This window comes from Podarcis melisellensis (genome assembly GCF_964234715.1).
Source record: "Podarcis melisellensis genome assembly, chromosome: 7".
Lineage (NCBI taxonomy): Eukaryota > Metazoa > Chordata > Lepidosauria > Squamata > Lacertidae > Podarcis > Podarcis melisellensis.
The window spans coordinates 24,217,665-24,241,369 of NC_138539.1; the positions used below are offsets into that span (position 1 = coordinate 24,217,665).

The 23,705-nt window shown below is 44.5% G+C and overlaps 1 protein-coding gene across 4 annotated transcripts in view; it reads right to left on the reverse strand.

Annotated features, from left to right (window-relative positions):
* Positions 1 to 1,880: 1,880 nt before the first annotated feature.
* Positions 1,881 to 23,705, reverse strand: part of CPQ (carboxypeptidase Q) — a 161,739-nt gene continuing 139,914 nt past the window's right edge. For all 4 annotated transcript variants that reach the window (XM_081919787.1, XM_081919788.1, XM_081919789.1 and 1 more), the window contains one exon: positions 1,881 to 2,332. In XM_081919787.1, coding sequence (XP_081775913.1) covers positions 2,172 to 2,332 — 161 coding nt within the window. In that variant the 3' untranslated portion in view covers positions 1,881 to 2,171. The remainder of the gene's footprint in view (positions 2,333 to 23,705) is intronic.

A 23,705-nucleotide genomic window follows, 5' to 3' on the forward strand; every position in this document is an offset into this window, starting at 1 on the left:
CCCTAGAACTGGCAACAGTTCCAAGACCCTTTAGAGCAAATGGCTGTAGTCAGTGCAGAGAACTGTAATTGACTGGCTCTGTGCTTGTCTGTTCTGTGCATTTGTAAATGGGCTGTTAAACAGATCCCGCCATTTTCTAGTGTTCTCTCTCTGCTATAGGAAACTCAGTTCATTTAGGGTAGCTAGCATGCTATATCCAAAGCCTGCATAAGCAAGACCCAAGGCCACCAATATAGTAGCAAGGGGTACATTAGCAAATTATTCAGGAAACCATGGTTTGGTTAGCATAAAACAAGGCTAACAGTTGAGCTGAGATGCTGGTCTAACTGTGTGCCAGGCTGGCATTCGATGCTGCAAATCCCAAGCCTGCTTAGCAGTTAAACTTGAAACCTTAATGCATTCTTCCTACTGTATTTTCCAGTCATTTGTGTTGCAGGGGTGAGTGGTTGATAATGGACTGGGCAGAGCGCTTTTCTCTCCAGCATGACCCAAGTGCTTCTCCTTCTCTTAGGGGTTTGCTATTGTCACCTGCTCCTGAGGGAAGCCAATTACCACTTTTAGTTACCAGCATGCTCCCTCCCCGCCTGACCTGTTCCCTCATCTTGGAACACTGCAGATTTGCTTCAAGTGGGAACGCTGCGCCTGTTTCAATAAGCTGAAGTTGCTTCAGGAAAATAATTGGTCTTTTGTTGACTGGCTGACAGGTGAGTGGGTCAGGTTTTGCTCTGATGCTTAAGCCCTCGTTAAACATTCTCAATGTGAGTGAAGTGAGCAAATGTGTGGGACAAACAGTTTCAGAAAGTGTGTGTGTGGGACAGTTGCGCCGGGTGCAAAATTGGTTAGGGGTGCAAATTGCCGACACCCAGTACTGCTTCAATATAGGTGTGTGCTTTCATCGCTGGACTCTTTTGAAAACAGGTTCTCCATGTGAACCAAGAAGTGACCTCTTCATAGAACAGAATGACTCTTCTTTTCTTATCTCTGTGGCTGTGATCTCCTGGGTGATGTGGATGCTGTCAGGCAGTTGAATGAACATGCGTACTCCACCCATTTCCCTCCCACCCCCTCTGTGTGGCCCTGGGCACTGGCAACCCACGCTACACCACTGGATCCTCTAGAGAGCTTAGCTGCTGCTACTTACAGGAAGGAGAGAGGAGAGGTGGTGGGGAGGTCTGAGCAATGCAATGACGCAGGCTCACGCTGCACTGACTGTTCCACCTCTACTTTTCTTTTTCCCTTTATGTAACCGTGACTCTGGTGTCAGGAGGTCAGGTGAGTACTGCTGCCCCGCCATGCCCACTGCTACTGGGGACAAATGCACTAGTTCCACCACATCAGTGTTCCACTCTGAATCCTCAAATCTGCAAGGAATCTCCATGAGTACAGAAGGCTCTCTACTTCAGACGGCTGCCCACCAACTCACAAAGGACAATAGGAATAGCAAGGGGTGTGTAGAGCTCGGATGTTCATCTCCATTTAGAATGCCTCAAGGGGATATCTTCAGAGTGTGAAGTCCTGAATCAAAGTATTCACCACCAAATGTGCCCCCCAGCCCTCTCTCTCTCTGTCTCTGGCCCTAGGATTTCTCCCCAGGAGAATTCCTGCTTCACACCCCAAGTATTCTTGCCTAGCTGGAATGTGGCCTTGAACTCTGAACGTGCCTCTTGCTGGCCTGAATGGAGGGCAGAGAGGTGTGCATGTAGGAATTAGCCTATAGTATATTTGAATCCATTGCTCCACCCACTTTTGCCTCTGGCCCCTCCCCCTCTCCCCCGGATAACTAGATCCAAGTCTGAGAACTCTTCAAGATTCTTTGAACATCTTTATTTTTCTTCCTTCTCTCTCAGTCCCCCCAAAGTGCATATTAAGCAGAAAGTGTGTCGGAATTGTATGTAACACATTTATTTAAAGTACTCAGGAGGTAACGGGTTCTCCTGTTTTACCGAAAGCTGCTGTGAGTGGCACAGCAGAGCAGCTCTAGAAAAATCACAGAATTTAATATACGTAGCAGGAAACAATCATCAGGAAATTGAAGCAGGGCTGCATAATTAAAAGAACATCTTTGATACAAGCTTTTAAAGGAAAAACAGGATTTCATCACAGCAATAGGCCACGTGCATTCCTTGTCTGCTCTGGAAAAGATCAATTTTTCCCCTCCTCCTTCTTTTTAATTACATTGGTATCTTCTCATCCATGTCAGCAATTACATAGGACACCACAGTCCAAAGAGCAGCACAGAGATTCATCTGGATAGGATCCTGAACTGTCATTGTGTCCCCTTGGGAATGATGAAACCAAAAGTACCTAGTGAGATCATCACGCAAGCTGGCAGCTGTGAAGAGGGAAAAAGTCACTTTGTTATTATGAGAATTTTATCATTTTGACATTTTCTTGTACCTTGGCTTTGACTGAATCCAGGTGAGCTACTAACACACAATGTATGGTGCATGAAACAACTTTTAAGCCAAAGTGTCTGGGTTTTTCATGACTTCCCTATTAAATACACTTCCCATAGTTTTCTCAAACTTGTAGGAGTAAATGAGACAGCAAAAATGAAGGCTTCTGTTTTCAATTATTTGTAGCACAAATGAAACGTTATACAACAAACATTAGATTGCAAAGCCCCCCACTGAATTTCTGTCCTTTTTATTGCCTTTCTCACGAAATCAGTAAAAGCTTGACACTTTACATTCTGCCTCTAACACAATGCTTACTTACGTTCTGATCAGTGAGATGGTTCTTCGGCAAAGAAGGCGGGCTGGTTCTGCTTTTGTTTCATATGCACATATTCGAAATAATGGCTCGGATACTAAGACAAATTAAGGAAATTTTCTTAATTCCCCCTGTAGCCACCTGTGGCCCCTGAAAAGCCTGTCTAGTGTCTTGGGGACCCTCCTGAAGAATGTGGAGTATGGTACAGGGGACCAATGTAGGAGGGGCAATTTGTTCTCCTAATGCCAACCTCCTATTTTAAATTGTTTTACTTGCTGCCATTGCGCATGCTTGTGAATGCATTGTGCGTGCATTTGCATGAGAGAGATAGCATGCGCCTGCATGCTGTGTATGTGCTGTATGTGTGCATTTTTGCATTGTACATGTGAGTACAATGAAACCAAGTACAGGCACATGGTCTGCATGAGGGAAGTATGCGTGTGCATAGCTGACCACATCCACTACTGGCATGTGGTCTTGATAAGGGTGGCCACCATTGTTGCCATTGGGCTGTGAAAATGTTAACCACCCCTGCCTGAAAGCTTAAAATCCCCCAGTATTATATTCTCCATCCATTCATCGTTTTTCATTCAACAGACTGAGGATGAGAATGAATGAATGATAATGAGAGAATTCTGTCGTCGTTCCTTGCCTGCGGAGGCCCCAAGAAGGCCCACTTGGCACCAGCGTTTTCTTGTTCCAATGCCAGGCAGTTTTGTTTTGTTTTCCTAGGCCTCTGGGCAGCACCGATGATTGGATGTTTTGACTCTTATTTTGTTTTCCATTGTGTCTATCTTCCTATATACATAAAACTGTAAGGCTGTAATCACGCTTTGTAGTGCAGCGGCCACCCTAGCTGCAGCGTGACAAATGGCAAGCAATCGGGGAACAGCTGTAGGGTGAAGAGGGGGAGTAGTGGGGAAAGGGTGGTTGGCAAAGGAGTGGATAGGGGTGGCAAGCAGTGCAGGCATGGAGGGGGGCAGCCCCTAGTGTATACAGATCTACTGTATCACTGTATTTTATTCTTACAAATTGCTTTGGGGCATTCTGTTGTGGGGAGCCATTCGTAAATCCAATGAACTAAACTAACTATTTCAGTTGACTGCACAAGGAAGGGAAGAGGAGCCCAATGATTATGGGATGCAGCCATATTTTGTTGCCCAGTACATTTGTGATTAATGAACTTGCATCTCCTGTTTGCATCTGTGCAGGGAGATTTTCTCCCACATGTTGGCAACATACAATCCATGCGCTTAATTGGACTCTGTTGAGCAGCATAGGCCCCGGGTATCAGCACTGGAACCAGCTACAGAGTTTTCTGATCGCTGCTGGTGATTACATGGGTTTCCTTCCAAAATAAAGCTTCAAATCCATCGTACAAGTTCTCCTGAAATCTTTGCTTAAAGTGCTATTCCACACATACATGTTCAGTCAAGCAGTTGCAGAAAATCTTTTTAAAGCCCATCTTTTATGAAAACCCACGGCACAGCTTAATTACACAAACAAACTGCTGGCCAGGTGTTCTCCTCCTAAGAATAATTATGTTTGTGTATAAAATAACATTTAAACTTTAATTAATTCAAAGAATGTGCTCAACTTTTTTTTCTTGTAATGGATCACTCCATTAAAAGTTTTTGTGCTGTATAGGTTAATAGATTTAAAGTATACCCTGAAAAAATTAAGACGTGGGTTGCAAAACACTGTGGGTGGTCTTCTGCTTGGGTACAGAAGATTTTAAACTCTTCCTCCATGTGGCAGCTACACTCCCCCCAAAGTCGCCCTCCCCCCCTTGGACAGGGCATCTTCCAGAGCCATATCCCACGAAGTACAAGGGGCTGCCACCAGATCTTTCCTCCATGCATGGAAGCACTCTGTTCTGTGATGGATTGGGTTCAAAGTGCTTCAACTGCGTATTTGGGCAACAAATACACAGTCTATCCTGATGCGAGAGCTAGCGACTCACAATTGTCCCACTGGAGTAATTGAAATCATTTCCAAGGATGCGGTTTTCATAGTGTAAATTACTCTCCATGTCTTTCTCACAATTATGACGAAAATTGAGTATATGGCTCATATACCGACATACATTCTTGTGATGGGGATGTTGTGGCTTCCCCATCAATACAATACAATTGCTGGACAAAATACTTCCATCTATGGGGAAAAAACGTTTCAATTCATGGAACCCGAAAGAGGCAGGGGAATGCATTCATTCCTTACTATAAGTAAACAGAACAGTTCGTAATTTGCTTCTACCCAAGAAATACTTGGCATGTCTCGCGGATGACATTGTGGTCAGGACCAAAGGTTGCATAAGCTCCCCACAGCCTTATGGGAGCTTAAAGGTTCCATAGCTTAAGCGCATCTGCAAGACTGGGAAATTAGACATTTATCAGCTTCAAAGGAGGAGGAAATGCCAGGGAGGGAATTAAAAGAGACTCTCTTTAAAGTGCCTCTTTAATCAGAAGATGAGTTTCAAACAGATGGAAAGCAGTCAGAGTCATCTTCAAGTGCAAACATGGGAATGAAACAGGGTCAAGCCTCATACTTTATAACAATAATATGTATTGTTTATTAAGCATTTATAGCACCTGGGAATTGGAGAAACATAGGAACATCAAAATACAGGAAGCTGCCTTATACTAAGGCAGGGCACTTCCAAACAACCTGTTTATTGAGCATTTGTCCTGATTTGTTTGCAGGAAGATCAGACCTTAGCTATCAGATTTGAAAATAAGGGATCAGCAGCCTCGAAAATAAGGGATCAGCGGCCTCACCTGTCCTGGGGACAGTCTATGGGATATTTAACAATCTGGGATAGCAGCGGGAAGCAGCGAGAAACGGCGCTGGAATTACGGAATTTCCCGCAAAAAAAAGGGAAGGTTGACAGCTATGGATCAGACTACGTTGGCTATTTAACAAGCATCTTTCCTGATTTGCTTGGGAGAAGCTAGATTATGTGCCTCAAGGCAAGTGTTATTCCACACTTTCTACTGTGTTTTTCCATTGCCTTGCTTATTGCAGAAAGTCTGGTATTTTGAGGAAGCAGGGCTTGTTATGCAAGAACTCCAAATGAAGTCTAATTGTACAAATTCATTATGCCAGGATGTGCTTGCATACCCGACAATAACGGTAACAGACTGGAAGCGCTCTCAGATTCCTTGTCCCTCTGGCTCAGGAAAGTCTACTACACTGACTGACAGAAGCTCTCCAGGAAGCTCATGCTGGAAAATTCAGGTGGGATAAAAGTAAGCAGTTCTTCGCACAAGACTTTTAACTATGGAACTCACTCCCGCAGGAAGCAAGGATGGACACCAACTTGGATGGCTTGAAAAGAAGATGGGACAAAATCCTGGAAGATAAGTCTGTTAATTGCTGCAAGCCTTGATGGCTATGCTCTGCCCCCATGGTCGGAGAAAGCAATGTTTCTGAAGAGCCGTTGCTGGAAGCCACAGGGGGATAGAGGGGGCATTGGCCTGATATAGCAGGCTCTTAGGTCCAGTACCTAGTACAGTGGTACCTCGGGTTACAGACGCTTCAGGTTACAGACTCTGCTAACCCAGAATTAGTACCTTGGGTTAAAAACTTTGCTTCAAAGAACAGAAATCGCGCGGCGGTAGCGGGAGGCCCCATTAGCTAAAGTGGTACCTCAGGTTAAGAACAGTTTCAGGTTAAGAAAGGACCTCCAGAATGAATTAAGTACTTAACCTGAGGTACCACTGTATAGCCTTCAAAAGACTTGCTTTGGAGTACAGCTCCCACCAGCCCCAGCTAGCACTGGGTATTGCTGATGGGGGCAGCCGCTAGTGCTGATGGGAGTGCAGTGCTTCGACTGTTTCCTGCCTAGTACAGAAACAAAGCAGGCTTCTGGTGGAAAGGATGGAGCGCTTGGGTTTCTGCTGCATGGGAAGGAGGGGGAAGACTCCTCTTTCTTTCCAGTGCAGAAATCAAGCAGGCTTCCAGTAGAGACATTATTGTTATAAATGCAGAAGCCCCTATTCCTTCTCTAGCAGCCCACTGTATTCTGAAACTGGACAGAACAGGAGCTGGAACTCCCTCCTGTGCAGCTGGCACAGAAACCAAGAAGACTGGCAGTAGAGGAAATGGGGGCTTCACCCACTCACCATCACCTTGCTGTGTTCCTAGCACTGCCAAGCCTCCTGCCCATCGAGCTGGTGGTGAAGGGACTGAGTGGATCTGTGCCTTTGCAGCCCACCCATTCCCATGTTGGAGATTACATTATAAGTGCTTTACAGATATTGAAAAGAGAAGACAGTCCCTGCCCCCAGGCTCACAATTGAATAGACACAATGCAAAAGGAAAATTGATTGGGGAGGGTAGAGGAAAGCAAACATTGACGCTGCTGCTCTTAACCTAGCCAGTGGATGGCCATAGGCTGCCCTGATATTCATTGTCGTAGGCAAGGGAACAGCTTTCCAGAGGCCCTTGCTCCCACCATTGATGGCAGAGGCCAGAGGGTGCCCACTAGGTTTGTGAAGTTGGAGGAGAGTGCTCTTTCTTTTTTTAGTTACAAAGCAAGGTATACAATACGCCCCCTCCACTTTAAAGGGAACAGTCATTGACAACTCTACTCTAAAGGATATATTTAGGAGCCCTTTTTAAAGTGCAAAAGAACTGGCTTGCCCTTTCTCATCATTGTTTTGCACTTACATTTTAAGGCAGCACTACAAGCACAGGATTAGTAGGCTAGGCATGGAATGACACACACACACACACACACACACACACACACACACCCTAGAGAGGAGAGATACAGAGCATCCATTAATAAATCAAAGCTTCATCATCTCAATGAAGCAAAGGGCATCTGCAATGAAGAGCAAGTTTTAAGTATAACAAACAAGTGCACTCTGGATCTCCAGGGAAGTGCATATTCATATCCTTCTAGGATAGCTGTGTTGGTTAGTGTGTTGTGCTGATAATGCCAAGGTTGCAGGTTCGATCCCTGTATGGGACAACTGCATATTCCTGCATTGCAGGGGGTTGGACTACATACCGTAATCCTTAGGGTCCCTTTCAACTCTACAATTCTCCAATTTCATCATTCTATGGCATGTCAAGTATCTGTTTTTATTTTCACTTATCAGAATTTTGTGAGGCAGTTCTCCAATCAGATAATGTTCTCATATTGTTTAGGATAAGGTGAATTTGACAAAATAAACACACTCAGTTGAATTTCTCTTGCACCCCTAATGAAGTAGAAACTTGCTTGTATTCAAAAAAAGTCATTGCTTCACGAGACCCACAGGTTGTACAGAGTATTCCCTACTTGGCTTACTCTGAACTCCTTATACTCCATCTCCATCAATAGCATTCCAGCAGGGCAGAGAGCTATAAAGTGCTTGGCATTTATCTTTGAGCACATCTAGCTAAACTACCATACTAATTAGAGAAAGGCCAAGAATAATTGGACCAGTGGATCATTTTGTGAACCCTACCCCCACCCGTCCCTCTATCTGCCTCCATCTCTCAAATTCCTTTTAACTCTTTGCAATAAGAGGTTCCAAGGAGTTGGGGCCACAAGATAGCAAGGAAATCTTGTCTTGTCAGTAGCTGCCCAACTTCCCCTGGCTGGGATGCCTTTACTCTGTGCGAAGGTGTTCACACCTTGGCTAGAGATGAATTAGGAATGGTTTAAGGACTCTCACAGATGTGAAGCTGGTTGGAGAAACAAGGCATCAAATACAGTCAAACCTCAGTTCCCCAACACCTCTGTTTTGGAATGTTTCGGCTCCCAAATGCCAAAAAACCTAGAAGTAACTGCTCCAGTTTTTGAACGATTTTTGGAATCTGAACGTGCTATGCGACTTCCGTTTTGAGTTTCCCTATTGTATTGAGGCTTCTGCTTTCAGTTTTCAGTTGTTGAACATTTCGGAAGTCGAACGGTCTTCCAGAATGGATTATGTTTGACAACTGAGGTTTGACTGTAGTAGTATTTCATAACAAAGTACAGGATACGTATGCTTTTTGGATAACATCACATGAACAGGGAGTAAAAACTCAGCACTAGAAATGCAGTTGGTGCTCAGAAAAACAAGAGTGTGGCCATATCCTAACTTAGAGCCATTAATTTCAATGGGTCTACTCTGAGTAGGTCTGAATTGAAACCACCTAATGGACTTAATTTTGGCAGATCTCCTTAGAATATCCCTTAGTTGGACAGAGACCTGGAAAAGTGGCTTGCTTGCTTGCTTATTTATTTATTTATTTATTTATTTATTTATTTATTTATTGGAAGAGTTATGGCTCACCACCAATTATTATTTTTTAAGGGCAAATGTGTGTGGAATGTGTGTGTCATTTCAATTTTTCGCTTCAGATACCGCAACATCTAAAGCTAGCACCATTCCGCAGGATTAAGTGAGCCAATTGGTGCCTTTGGCGGCAGACAACACTTAGAATTTTTGTTTCATTTTGGGGTTTTTTTTGTCAATTTGAGCCAAAATGATCAAGAAGTTAATGTGGTTCCAGTGGGGCAACGGTGCCATTAGCTCTGTCACTGAGCCTCTGCGCTTGAAATTACTGGGTAAAGTAAATGGTGCTTGAGTTACCCTGCTGCAGACCTTGAAATAGTTTCCGGCACAGAGTTTATAAATAACACCCAAAGTCCTGCTGTTTTTACCTCCTGAATCACTGCTCTCTAAAGCTTTTTAAAAAAATAATAAAAAATCAAGGTTTGCACAAAATGGCAAAAGGGAAGCACCTCCTACAGCTGCTAATTAAACGAGGGTCTGTTGATGGGAGGGAAGGAGAGACGAGAGACACACACAGAGAGAGAAATATATGCTGCTCATCCAGTCATTTCCTGTTCTGTTTAACTCATCTGAGTATTAATTCGTATTGATACAGTAAATAGGGTAAATTACAGCCCAGGATTATCACAGTTACTTTTGCAGCACATTAACCTTTCGCTCATCGCCGCAGAGCATTAGTGGCAGCTGGAGAGGGAAACGAGGCTTGCATAAAAGACGGAGCGAAATCAGGTCGGGGTTCCACTCTGCGGCACAAAAGCTGACGGGAATCAAAAATAACTTCTCCTAAAGTGCTCCCAAGTTAAACCAAAACCGATATAGCCTTTGTTTTGTGAAAACACTCTGGTGGCTTTTGTAAAAACACTCCCACCCAGCTGCTCCCAAGCATTACACAAGCAGATTTCTGCTTTTAAGCATTACCAACAACCGATAACTGGCAAACACAGATTGACAGGACTGTTAGATTCCACCCACTCACCACCAGCAACATCCCATAATCAGTATTTTCATCTTTTTTTTTTTAACAGTAGAGCCCAAGAAAAGGCTCAAAGGAAAGATAATAATGTTGGCCCATAAGGGGAAAGGTAAAGGTAAAGGTACCCCTGCCCGTACGGGCCAGTCTTGACAGACTCTGGGGTTGTGCGCCCATCTCACTTAAGAGGCCAGGGGCCAGCGCTGTCCGGAGACACTTCCGGGTCACGTGGCCAGTGTGACATCGCTGCTCTGGCGAGCCAGAGCCGCACACGGAAACGCCGTTTACCTTCCCGCTGGTAAGCGGTCCCTATTTATCTACTTGCACCTGGAGGTGCTTTCGAACTGCTAGGTTGGCAGGCGCTGGGACCGAGCAGCGGGAGCGCACCCCGCCGCAGGGATTCGAACCGCCGACCTTTCGATCGGCAAGTCCTAGGCGCTGAGGCTTTAACCCACAGCGCCACCTGCGTCCCCATAAGGGGAAAACCACTCTCAAATCTATAGTCGGAGTATATCTTTGTTAGGGAAGAACCAGATATATAATACCTAAGCAATTAAGGCCCCATCTGCACTGAAGCAGGATCATAGCATTTCAAACACGTTTCCTCATTAGGAGGAGAGGAATACTATTGAAGGCTACTGAAAACAATGCAGCAATGCTTCTGACTATCAGTTGCTGGAAACCAAAGCAGAGGAGAATGCCCTTGTGTTTGAAACACGCTTGCTGGTTTTTCACTAGACTAGATGGGCCTTTGGACTTTTCCAGCAGACTCTTCTTATGTTCATATGTCTGACTTTTGCCCCTAATCTATTCTCCCCTCTTGTTGTGTCTTTTAGACTGTGAGTCCGAGGTCAAGGACTGTCATATTACTGATATTTCTAAGCCACTGTGCTATGGGAACCTTTTTTCCAACTGAAGAGAGGGGTAAAAATACTTTAAAAATAAAAATGTTGCCTTCTGCTCATCAGCTGGGGAAAAAAACCCCAGCTAGGCTGTAAAGAATGGAATCTCCAAATATCCCTGGATTGTAAAGTGCTTATTTTTCTTTCAGCAGGCTTCAAATAAGAAAAAAACACATTGCACTGGAATAATTTATATGCAATTAAAATTCCAATTCTCCCACCGGATTAGGCTTGTTGTGGATCCAACCGGCAGACAGCATCCTGAGTTCTGGCAACCCCAGTGGCCACTTTGACAGGATTGTGGGATGTTGGCCACCTGTCAATCACCTGGCTTCAATATGACACCAGGTGATCATTTTTTCTTGGATAGGATGACAAACCACATTGCAAAAGAAAACCCCAAGGCAAGTGAGTCCTGGAGTTGTGGGGTGAATTCAAGCCTGCCGGAGGTCCTCATGTCCTGCTTTGGACAGGGGTTGGCTGAGTCCTCCGTGGAGTACTCAGTAGCACAGTCAATCCCAACAGGCTCATTCTAACTGTCAATCATCAATGGTAACAGCCTGCCTCTCTTGCCGCTGCACAACCAGCAGCATACTTTAAGGCTACCAATTGCACATGAGCTGCCGCATCTCTACATGCACTGCACTTCACTTGTGACATCAGGTGTAGGGCACCTGAGCATGGTTTCGGGGAGAACTGGAGGACAGCTCAGTCGGTAGAGCAGGAGACTCTTAATCTCAAGGTTGTGGGTTCGGGCCCCACTTTGAGCAAAAAGATTCATGCATGGCAGGGGGTTGGTCAGCCAACATTTTCAGCCAGGGGCCAGTCCACTGTCCCTCAGACCTTGTGGGGTCTGTATTTTGAAAACACACACACACACCAATGAATGAATTCCTATGCCCCACAAATAACCCAGAGATGCATTTTAAATAAAAGGACACATTCTACTCATGTAAAAACATGCTGATTCCTGGACCGTCCGTGGGCCAGATTTAGATGGTGATTGGGCCGGATCCGGCCCCCGGGCCTTAGTTTGCCTGCCCATGGACTAGACTACCCTCGAGAGCCCTTCCAACTCTACAATTCTATGAATGTATGACCCACGCCGGGTTTAATTAGACCATCAGGCTGCACCCCACCTTAATGGATTAGTATAAATTATGTGCAAGGTGGATGAAACATATAGAGGGGTTCAGCCCAGCCCGTACTCTGCCAATAGTGCGGAAAAGTACCAAACTTGCATCTTTCTCCTGCAGCTGAGGGCCTGCCTGCACAATATGTTAATCATGCAATTAGCAATCCTGTTGTGGTTTATATGAAAATAAAATGCCAAGGACGGGTGAGAGGTGATTATCAGCACCACAGTGTACAGGGAGGAGAGGTTTAAACTTTCCCACTTCAACAAAAGTCTTGATAAAAATCTTTCCCTCACTTAAGCGTTAGGTAAGGTTTTTCTTACTGCTAATTGCAGCACGGTGTTCCCCAAGATCATGGCTGGAGGGTGGGGAGAGGCTTAAACCACCCCCCCATCAACATGCTACAGTGCTGATGGCAAACCCCACCCCCCTCACTTGTTCTTTTATTTTTCAAAATACCGCAATCTGGTGGCTAATCACATCATTAAAGCTTGGTCCTCAGAGTGACAAATTGATCCTGTGTTACAGTGAGAGCCTCATAATATTACAGCACATCTGGATATCTAGAGCCCATCCCCCACAGGAGTCACCTGGGTTTCTTTGTAAAGAGGTACATAAAATTCCCTTTTCACGGTTTGCAAACAACATGTTCTGCCACCATTTCATTCCTGTACTTTGCATCTCTCCGTGGTGGATTCTGCGGTTGCATCAGTTGAAGTGCAACATTTTTGGTCAGCCCACATTTTCTACTGCAGCATTAAAACTGTATGTGACACAATTGCTCAATCCTGCCTATTACTACTACAATGTTACCTCTGGTTAAGTACTTAATTCGTTCCGGAGGTCCGTTCTTAACCTGAAACTGTTCTTAACCTGAAGCACCACTTTAGCTAATGGGGCCTCCTGCTGCCGCCGCGCCGCTGCCGCACAATTTCTGTTCTCATCCTGAAGCAAAGTTCTTAACCCGAGGTACTATTTCTGGGTTAGCGGAGTCTGTAACCTGAAGCGTATGTAACCCGAGGTACCACTGTACTGCCAATAGTGATATTGGCGATATTCTCAAGTTTACAATGGAAAGCGTTTGCAATAAGCTGCTTCTAAGACATGCACAAATGCCCGGATGTGTTTTCAGATATGGATGTGCGTGAGTGTGGCAGCTCCTATCATTCCTCCCAAATTGAAATCAAATTCCATTCTCATTTGAAGGAGAATCTACTTAATCCACACTTTCTGAAACAGTACCCAAACCAAAACACGGCCTGCCTTCAAAATTCACACTTCTCTGAATTTTGCAATGTGCTTCTCCAGCCAAGTAATACATACCAAAATGCATATACTAGGATAAAATGTGCATATAAATGCATACATTAGCAATAATAACACATAAAATGCATTATACTAGGCAAAACCGCTTACGAACATGTGTATCTTAGGAAAAATTTGTACTAACATGCTGATGAGTTTTATGAGGGGCTGGAATGCATGAAAAATTTCCTCTGAATATCTAAATTAGATGTTCGTTTCCTTTCACAATCAGGGTTCCGTTCCAAGAGTTACCCAACAATGTCTTAAAGTTATTTCTGTATTATAAAACATTCTCTTTCTTTCTTTTTGGTGGTGGGGGTGGGGGGTAAAGCAGTGAATCCATATTTTCAGAAATGTATTATTAATAAGTTGTGATTCTCCTTCCACATAAATATATCCCAAGGCAATTTGTATGTTCTGTAACGCAAAGGAATAAAAGTTCTGTTTAGCAGAATAAAAAGCTAGGCTCCCTTTCAGGAGACTGGACCAGCCAGTTCATCAGCACTGAAATGTCCCCACATCCACGAATGTTTGAAAGTCTATGAAGTAATTAATAAAGGCGTTTGTCACAGGCATTGCAGTGTTTGAAGATAGCAGCACTACATGAAAGCACTTCAGAATCTAATTTATTGGTGCCTTCTTGTGAGAACTGGGAAGATACAGAATCTCCTTGGATCTGTTTGGTGTTGTTTTCTTTGGGGACTTGTTTGTTTCCTCAGTATTTTGTGGCAAAAGCCTTCAATGCTGAGTGTAGAAATTTATGCATGCCTGTCAATGCATTCTGTCCACCATCTTTTACATAATTCTACTTGAATGAATTCAGACTTGAGTTAAATGAGGTCATCAATGCTTTCACAGCTTAAGAGCAACAAAACAATAAAGTCCATCATTTGCAAATTTCATTTTCCCACCTGGTCTCACCATATGCTGAAGTTTGTATTTCCAAAAGACAAAGTTGTCCCCACACCTGTGATTAAAAGTACAATTGGACATCACTTTTGAGAATAGCAAGATGCTGAAATCAGGACCCTAATGCATGTGCAGACACACCTGTGTAGTCAAGCGGTAAGATGAGCAAGCGAAAACCAGTACACTGACCATGATAAAAAGTCATAAGAAGATGTTAACCATGGTTGACTCCAGGCTGTCAAGCACCTGCTGTAAATTTAGGCCTGCACAATTAAAGTGGATTAAAGCACTGTGCCACCCTAGCAAAAAATATCAGTTTTAAATTATAATTTTTACTGACTTCTTCAGAGAATAAAAGTTCCCAGAGGGCATTGTCCTTCAATTGAAAAAGGAATGCTGCTGGGTTGCTGAGGGCAGGCTAGCTCTACAGTGGTACCTCGGGTTGCAGACGCTTCAGGTTACAGATTCCGCTAACCCAGAAATAGTACCTCGGGTTAAGAACTTTGCTTCAGGATGAGAACAGAAATCGCGCCACGGTGGCACGACGGCAGCAGGAGGCCCCATTGGCTAATGTGGTACCTCAGGTTAAGAACAGTTTCAGGTTAAGAATGACCTCCAGAACGAATAAAGTTCTTAACCTGAGGTACCACTGTACTTGAAATGGCAGCAGTTTTTTCCTATTAAAAAAAATGCTTGGCAACTTTGTCTTTAAGCCTGCCCACTCACCATAGTTCAGAGAATTCACACACACATTCAAAAATTGCCAATTTCCCCTCTATCTTTGTGGTGAAATCAATGGTCCTCTGTTGGGGTGTTTTGTGTTTGTGTGGGTGTGGGTGAGAGAGAACGAGAACAATGGCCCATTTCAGTGGCGCCAACTTGAATAAAATATTGTGGGGGCCCAGGAAAGCCCCACAGACCATTTGAATGGCAATGCCCATCAACTTTGGGGGAGGCCTGGCCCTCTCAAATATTTCATCGGAGGGGCCAAAGGGACCTTGGCCCCTAGTAGCTGACTCTTATGGCCAATCTAGTCCAGCACCCTGTTCTCACAGTTGCTAACCAGATGTCTGTGGGAAACCCTCAAAAAGGCCCAAGCATGGGAGCGCACTCTCTCTTCCTGTGACCTCCAGTAGCTGGTATTCAGAAACATTACTGTCCCCTTCTGTGGAGGCAGGGGGGTGAGGTAAAAAAGGTAAAGAACCCCTAGATGGTTAAGTCTAGTCAAAGGTAACTATGAGGTGTGGGTTATCTCGCTTCAGGCCGAGGGAACCGGCGTTTGTCTACAGACAGATTTCTAGGTCATGTGGCCAGCATGACTAAACTGCTTCTGGCACAACAGGACACCGGACGGAAGCCAGAGCACACAGAAACACTGTTTACCTTCTTGCCGCAGCAGTACCTATTTATCTACTTGCACTGGTGTGCTTTCGAACAGCTAGGTTGGCAGAAGCTGGGACAGACCAATGGGAGCTCACCCGTCGGGCGGATTCAAACTGCCAATCTTCTGATCAGCAAGCCAAAAAGGCTCAGTGGTTTAGACAACAGCGCCACCCGCTCCCTACCTGTGGAGGCAACAGCATAGCCATTGGGACTAGTAGCCATCATGGTCATAACAGAGATAGAGTGCCAGAGAAAGAGGTTTTCCCTCAGCCTTACTTCAGATAGCTGAGAAGGAGCTGAAAGAGTAATGGTCACAGGCAGAGGCAGGGATATATCAGGATATGTGGGCCGAGAAATGAAAGAGAGAGAGAGAGAGAGAGAGAGAGAGAGAGAGAGAGAGAGAGAGAGAGAGAGGCGCCATGGGGGACTTTTAATTTAATTTAATTTGGCCATGGAGGACTTTGAAGGAATGACTGAGCATTGTGTGCTGGATGCAGTAGCAGACCCAATGCATGGATATACGTAAGGGGTATCACATAGTCTGGATAACAAGACAGACATATAGTTCTTGGTGGCAGTTGTGGGGCAGTGGGGGTTGCAGTGTTAGAACACCAGGGAAGAGAAGTAAAAGAGGGAATCGATGAGAGTGTGATGCAGTTTTCACTGAATGGGCAGAAAGGAAATGCTGTATTTTCTCCGTTCTGCACGGGGAGAACTGACAAGACTCTCTTTAAGGAGCAATTTCAATTTTTTCAAAGCCTATTAGCATTAAATTAAGCGCTCACAAAAGATGGTGTTACAGGTTAACACTCTCTCTTGTCATGCAGCCAATAGTTGTTGTTTTTTCTTTAAAGAGTAATGGATTTAACATTTGCGGTTGGTTCTCCAAGTGCCAAGCAATTAAAATTGGTCTCTTGGCATGGTGCTTCAACTTAATAGCTCCTAGCTGGTCAAAAGCACACTCCTTTTATCCTTGTCTTCCTCTAGGACAAGATAATTTTATGGGAGACTGGATGGCTCATAGAAGCTGATTGAGTGCTAAAGAAAATACACATACCTGTCACAGAACAAAAACAGCTAGGTTCCTAACACTGTATCCACACATCTAGGTATGTTTTCTCAGATTTGGCTTGGCAATCTGTGCTGCAGGGCTCAGAATAATATGGTGCAAAGTGGTTTAGTTCTGTACATGGAATCAGGAAGACCTGGGTTCAAATCCTCACTCAGCTCTGAAGCTAGGGTTGGAGGTGGAATTTGTTCAGCCTGCTTTTTGCAGAGGATTGGGAAGCAGCTAACACTGGAATACACATTATTCTCATTCCAAACTCTGCTCAGGAGCCTCTAGGATGAGCTATTGCCAGCCAAGCTGGAAGAGGGGTGTGGACCAGATTTTTCAGGATTGGGCCAAAGGCCACATGACTGAGCTGAACAGAGTTTGCCACAGGTGTAAGTCTCTCCTTTCTCTGTCCCATCCCTGCCACACCACACCACCACAACCCCCCTGAACTGGTCATGTTGTGCAGATGCCTGATTATCGTCTTCCAAAGCAACTACTCTATTCCGATCTTAAAAATGGAAAGCATAATGCGGTGATCAACAAAAGAGATTTAACGACTCTCTCAAGGCAAATCTTTAAAAAATGTAGTATAAACACCGACAACTGGGAAACACTAGCCTGCGAGCGCTCCAATTGAAGAACAGCCTTTACCAAACGGGTCATGGACTTTGAAGACGCTTGAACTCAGGACGAAAGGGAGAAATGTGCTAAGAGGAAGGCACGCTTGGCAAACTCTCGCCATATCAACTCTCGCCTGGAAACCTATGTCCCCACTGTGGAAGGACGTGTGGATCCAGAATTGGCCTCCACAGTCACTTACGGACTCACTGTTAAGACATGTTCATGGAAGACAATCTTACTTGGCTGCGAGTGATTGCCAAAGAAGAAGAAAGAACACTCCCCTGGAACACCTCTTTTTGGAAATATATGCTAGCCTAAATTATGCCATTTTAGATTATGCCAGCTGAGCTAGGGGAAAGAGTTACCCTGGTCTATCTCTGGCTCAAAAGGGATGAGAGCTACACTTGCTGATGTAGCCCCCCCCCTCCAAGAAAGCCCAAGATCTGTTGAGACTCCTGTGAGTCTTGGATGCTGCTGCAAAGAACCAATTTAAAAAACCCACCTTACTTGTGGTTCTGAAGACTGTTATGCACAGTGCCACATGCTACAGCGGTAGCACTGTGGAGAAGAAGACGCTCGTTGAATCTGCCTGGGATAGCAGATTGTGTAGAGTAGCCCTCAGCTGGCAGCTAATGACAGCAACCCAACAAGGCTCAGCCTTTCCAGGAAGGCTCCAATCCTTTCCAGGCATATTCACCACAGTACACAGGCAGCTTCTACACTCAATATGCACTTTGTAGGAGATCTTGGCTTTCCAATGATTTACTAAGTCCATGTAAAGCTTCCAATCATTCAGAATTCAACTGGCCAATTCATAAACTAGATTGGGTAGGTCATTAAAAAAGAAATTGCTTATGGGATTTACTTGCCTAATGAATTTCAGGGAAGTTCCTTCACGTGTAAACAGTTCCTTTCAAATATACCGTAAAAGAATCAAGCCGTATTTTTAGCGTCTGCTCCTTGGGCTAACAGAAGGTACTTATGTTACACTTTTAGGGGGGTATGTAGAGAATGGGCTGAGGTGGAAAGCGGTGGGATTGCTGTGTTTACTGAATTGCTGTTTCTAAAACAAGAAGCTGATGGGCACCGCAGCACCAACTCGTCAGCTGCTCAGACAAGACTAATTATATAAATGAGCACTAAAAGGCAGCGGTTGGTACGACTTCAAAGCGGCACACTTATTCTAGGGTTGCCATATTTCAAACAGTGAAAATCTGGACAGAAAGGTTGTTGAGCTCCCCCGGCAAAGGTGTTGAGCATTTTGGGCAAAATCTCAAAAGAAAAGCTGTTTTTGAGCTATTTTTATGGGGAAACGGCAGAAATGGCACTGCCGACATGGGCTGCCATACGTTTGGATTTTCCCAGACACTTTCCCGATTTCCACCCAGACACTGCTGCCAACTTCAGCATTCCAGATGTACCCTACTTATTCATAGTACAGTTCACTTAAATAGGTATTTACCCATCTAGCTTCTTCTAACCAAATGTGTTGGCCGTAAACACTGGTTTGAATCTACGGCAACACAGGCGGAATTCTGCTAGTCCGTCTTTTCACTTGGGATGGGAGATAAACTAGAAGCAGTTCACCTTTACAGATGAAACTACTGTCAGGAGCAAGCCAGCAGTAAATCACAGGGAGTAGGTGGAGTTAAACTCTGTTTTTAAAAATAGAAAAAACGAAACAGCCACAGGATCTGCACAGGGGGGCCAGGCTTAATGAGCACAGCAACTCCTTTTGGGTAGGTTTTGCTCACATGTCTGCTTACCCCCTTTTAGGGGTGCGGCAACTTTATGGGATGGCCAGCGCCCCCCCCCCGCCAATGATGCAAAGCACGAGCTTAGGCTCATGCTCCCGGCTTGAAATTTTGCTCCACGTCAGGCTGTTCATTAGACCTTGCCAACGAAGGTCTAGTCAAAGCTATGGTTTTCTCAGTAGTGATGTATGGAAGTGAGAGCTGCACCCATAAAGAAGGCTGATCGCCAAAGAATTGATGTTTTTGAATTATGGTGCTGGAGGAGACTCTTGAGAGTCCCATGGACTGCAAGAAGATCCAACCTATCCATTCTTCAGGAAATCAGCCCTGAGTGCTCACTGGAAGGACAGATTGTGAAGCTCAGGCTCCAATACTCTGGCCACCTCATGAGAAGAAAAGACTCCCTGGAAAAGACCCTGATGTTGGGAAAGATGGAGGGCACAAGGAGAAGGGGACGACAGAGGACGAGATGGTTGGACAGTGTTCTCGAAGCTACCAGCATGAGTTTGACCAAACTGTGGGAGGCAGTGGAAGACAGGAGTGCCTGGCGTGCTCTGGTCCATGGGGTCACGAAGAGTCGGACATGACTAAATGACTAAACAACAACAGGCTGGCGCGGAGGGCTGGTCTGTAAAATGTCTGACCTCTGCAATTGCCAGCAAGGGTTTTGTCACCAAGTACTAAGTCATCTTTTGCAAAGGGATCAAATACTTATTTCACTCATTATAATGCACATCAATCTCTGACTTTTGTTTTCTGGGTTTCTGTGGGTTTTCCTCTTGTTATTCTGTCTCTCATGGCTACAAGAAACCTACCTTTAAAATTATGGACTGGTCATTTCTTCATCAGAGGGCAAACGGGCAAATTTAGCAGGGGATCAAATTTCCTCCCTCACTGTATGTTGCATGATGCAAAAAAATGCATTATAGTATATTAGGCCAATTAGCTTACAAAATTGGGTACAACAGGAAAAATTCATGATAAAATGCTAATTAACTTTTTTACTAAAGTAAATGCAAACTGATATGGAAATGTGAAGACTGCAGATTTATTGTTCATTAGACCTTAGCTAGACTACTTAGACTATAATGATGGTCCAAAGTTGCATGCTTGCTACTTTCAAAACTAATTCCCTTCAGAATAATTTCAAAACCTATGTGGTTATGAGCATTTCCATTCATAAATGGTAATGATTGATTCATTCAGTGCTATTTATGTTGCTGCTATTGGAATTATAACACATTTTTTCAAAGGGTGGCCATAAGTTACACAAGATTCTTGTTTAAACTTTCACAAAACTGTTTGGTACAGGCTAGTTTATTTTGTCCGTAAGACAACAAAGTCCAAAAAACGACCAAGTTTTTTCAGTAAACAGTGTCTGGAAATAAAACTGCTCTTCCCGTAACCCATGTGACTGAGTTTGTTTAGGGAACGGGAGGTGAGGTTCTATCAGCACTGCAGAAAACTATATTGGACAGCTGTACTAGATGAAAGGTTGAATTTATAATCTCCGAGGTTAACATAGGCTCCTTACGCATACATACACAAATTCTTGAGGAAGCTGCTTTGGAGAACGATACAGACCTGCAGTCTGCTGGAACAGACATCACCTCACCGCAAAATCCTTCACTTTCAAGATACTAGAAAAATGTAGCTTTCTTTCCAAGTTAGAAACCCAAAACCAAATTAATAGCTGCGAAATGCAATGTGGAAATCTGATTCTTAAAATTAGAACCTTCCTATTAAGGTGAGGTTTTCTAGGTAAATATTTTTTGTCTTTCAAAGTAAAAATTAGCATTGTGAATACTTCTGGATCATGTCGTCATCTAACAAAAGAAGATGAGAAGCCCTGTATCATTAATTATATTACTTAGAGTTATATGAATGCCAAAATCAGGCCTAACTGAAGTACATCTAAAGCCCCCCTAGGCGCTCCCCCCTCCTGCAATTAACAATCATATGGGCGAAAAGTGGGGGTCACAGTGACTGGCCCTGTCTTCACCATCACAATTTTGGTTGCACTCACAAACCCCATCACCGCAAGGTAATTAGCCCGAGAGGGAGGAAATCACATTGGCACCAAAGACAGTTTTAAGGCTAAGTGTTGTGCATGGAGGTTTTCCAGTGCAGCTGGGGAGAGAAGGGTTAAACTTCTCCTCCTCGTGTTCTGCAGTCCTGATTAAAATTGCCCCCACCCCACCCCAATGCTTGGTATTTATTTATATTTTAAGGCATGGTTACTAGTCGTACTAGCAATGCCTGGCTTAAGATGAGGACAAAATGAGGGTCAGCCCAACTCAGATGGGGCCCTGATTCAAATGCTGCTCAGCACTGATAACTAAGTGGTTGTGAGCAGCTCGCTTGATTTTGGCCTGGTTTAGAAAGATGCTATAATAAATAATAATTATCTCGGCCTTTCCCAATGACCCGTTTCCCCCCCAAGAAAATCCAGCTGCTCATGGGTTGTGCATAATGCAACCCCTTTCACCAGACACTTGAGTTTACATTTTTAAGAGGCACACATGCCAGAACATTTTGACCCCCTAGCTAGCAAAACCATTGTGATGATGAGTGCCAGGGGGAAATGAGTGCTATTTAGGGGAACTTTTCAAAACTTGCCTGTTATTTTTCCATTCTTAAAAGCCCTGTGTCACTAAAATGCTGACCTGAAGTTCAAACTGACCTTATTTTAAAAATGGAGAACACCAGCAACACAGACATGTTGGCATGCCTTGCCATTGTATGGATCGTTCTGGGTGTTTTTTTCCAATAATAATAATTTAGTTCTATAAAAGTGAAGTATAAAGGTTGTATTTTAACTATAGTGATTTTATAGAAAAAGAACTGAAAATGTCAAGGCTGAGCCAGGCTTTGATTATCTGCCCTAGAACATTTTACCCTCAGTCATGGGCAAGAACTTGCATGGAGAACATTCATGTTTTTCAACAACTATTTGATGTCCTTGTTTAAATAAACTGGCCTTGGACTTCAGTTGCTGCTCGTCAAGTACTTGCAAAGAGCATGTCGATCCTTCTGTGAATGATGCAACTTCAGCATATTGCTGGGGCACTGTGTTTTAAGCACAGCATTATAGACTTGAGGGTTCTTTTTGCTGACATTCACTACACTCTGCCCCCTGGGATTAAAATCCAGTGGGAACTGTCCCCACCTACACCCCAAACAAGAGTGAAGAGGTGCAAAGCCACATTGCACAGAGGGATTAGAATCATTCAGAAAGGGGAGCAGGTCTCTTAGTACTAAGGTAATGTAAAGTCAGTGCATGCCTTCAAACACAGCTGCTGGTGGTACAGGTGGGCACCAAGAGACGGGCCCTGAATGCCTGGGAGAGCCCTGGAAGCCTAAAGGGTTCTGTGGCAGTGGTGTGCGGTGAAATTTTTTTGTAGAACAATTAGAGCCAGAGGCTCAAGCTTGCAAGGGCAATTGTGGGGGGGAGGGTGCCAACCTCACATATGACCATCATGCTCTCCAAGCCGGTCAGAAGCTTCCCCCTAATTTACAAGGAACATGTAGGAAGAAGAAGACGAAGAAGAGTTTGGACATGATATCCCATCTTTCACTCCCCTTGAGGAGTCTCAAAGCGGCTAACAATCTCCTTTCCCTTCCTTCCCCATATCAAACACTCTGTGAGGTGAGTGGGGCTGAGAGACTTCAAAGAAGTGTGACTGGCCCAAGGTCACCCAGCAGCTGCATGTGGAGGAGCAGGGAAGCGAAGCTGGTTCACCAGATTACAAGTCTACTACTCTTACCACTACACCACGCTGGCTAGGAGACTAGCCTAGAACCCCTAGTCCAATTGTACACACCATTGTACGTGAACATTGTACGGTCAAACCCCTGAGAAGAGAGAGAGAGGTCCGAATCATGGCTTCCAAGAGTTGACAAAACAGTGTTTCCCTAAACTGGAAAAGAACCTGGCTGGCTGAGCTTCTGAAACAGGTTGCAAAGTTCCATTACATGACTGAAGGACGGGCTCTGGAACCCAGAGATGGAGAGCAACAGCCCCCCTTGTCACAACAGAGGAATACACCAACGCTACACACACTCACCAGACATGCAGCATTCTCTCTCTCTCTCTCTCTCTCTCTCTCTCTCTCTCTCTCTCACACACACACACACACTCATGCACACATACAGAAGCACCCACCCACCAGCATTTCCAGCCTCTTGCACTGTAGTGATGGGATGAGATAGCTACTCTCAAAGAGCAGGCAAGGGACTTTATCCCTGATCTCAGCGCTAGGATTGGATATAAAAGATCCCTGTGCCTGCTCTTTAGAGAAGATAGCTAAAGAGCAGGCAGAGTCTGCTCCCAGATAAAGCTTTGAGGCAGGTGGATCACTTCGTGTGGCCAGATGTTTCTCACAAGTTAGCCATCCTTTCCCTATTGGAAAGACCACCATTGGCAGACATAGTACTCAAGGTTAGAACGCAACTCTTACCTCAGCTGTGGGAATCTGTGGCCTTCCAAATGCTGCTGAACTCCAGCTCCCATCATCCTTGTCCAATAGGATACTATGGGATTGTCCAATCAGCTTGCTATGGCTGATGGAAGTTGTAGTTCAGCAATACCTAGGAGGCCAAAGGTTCCCCACTCCTGCCCTTAGAGGAAGGATGGGATAAAAATGCGATATGTAAATAAACATCACTGTGAGAAGTCGTA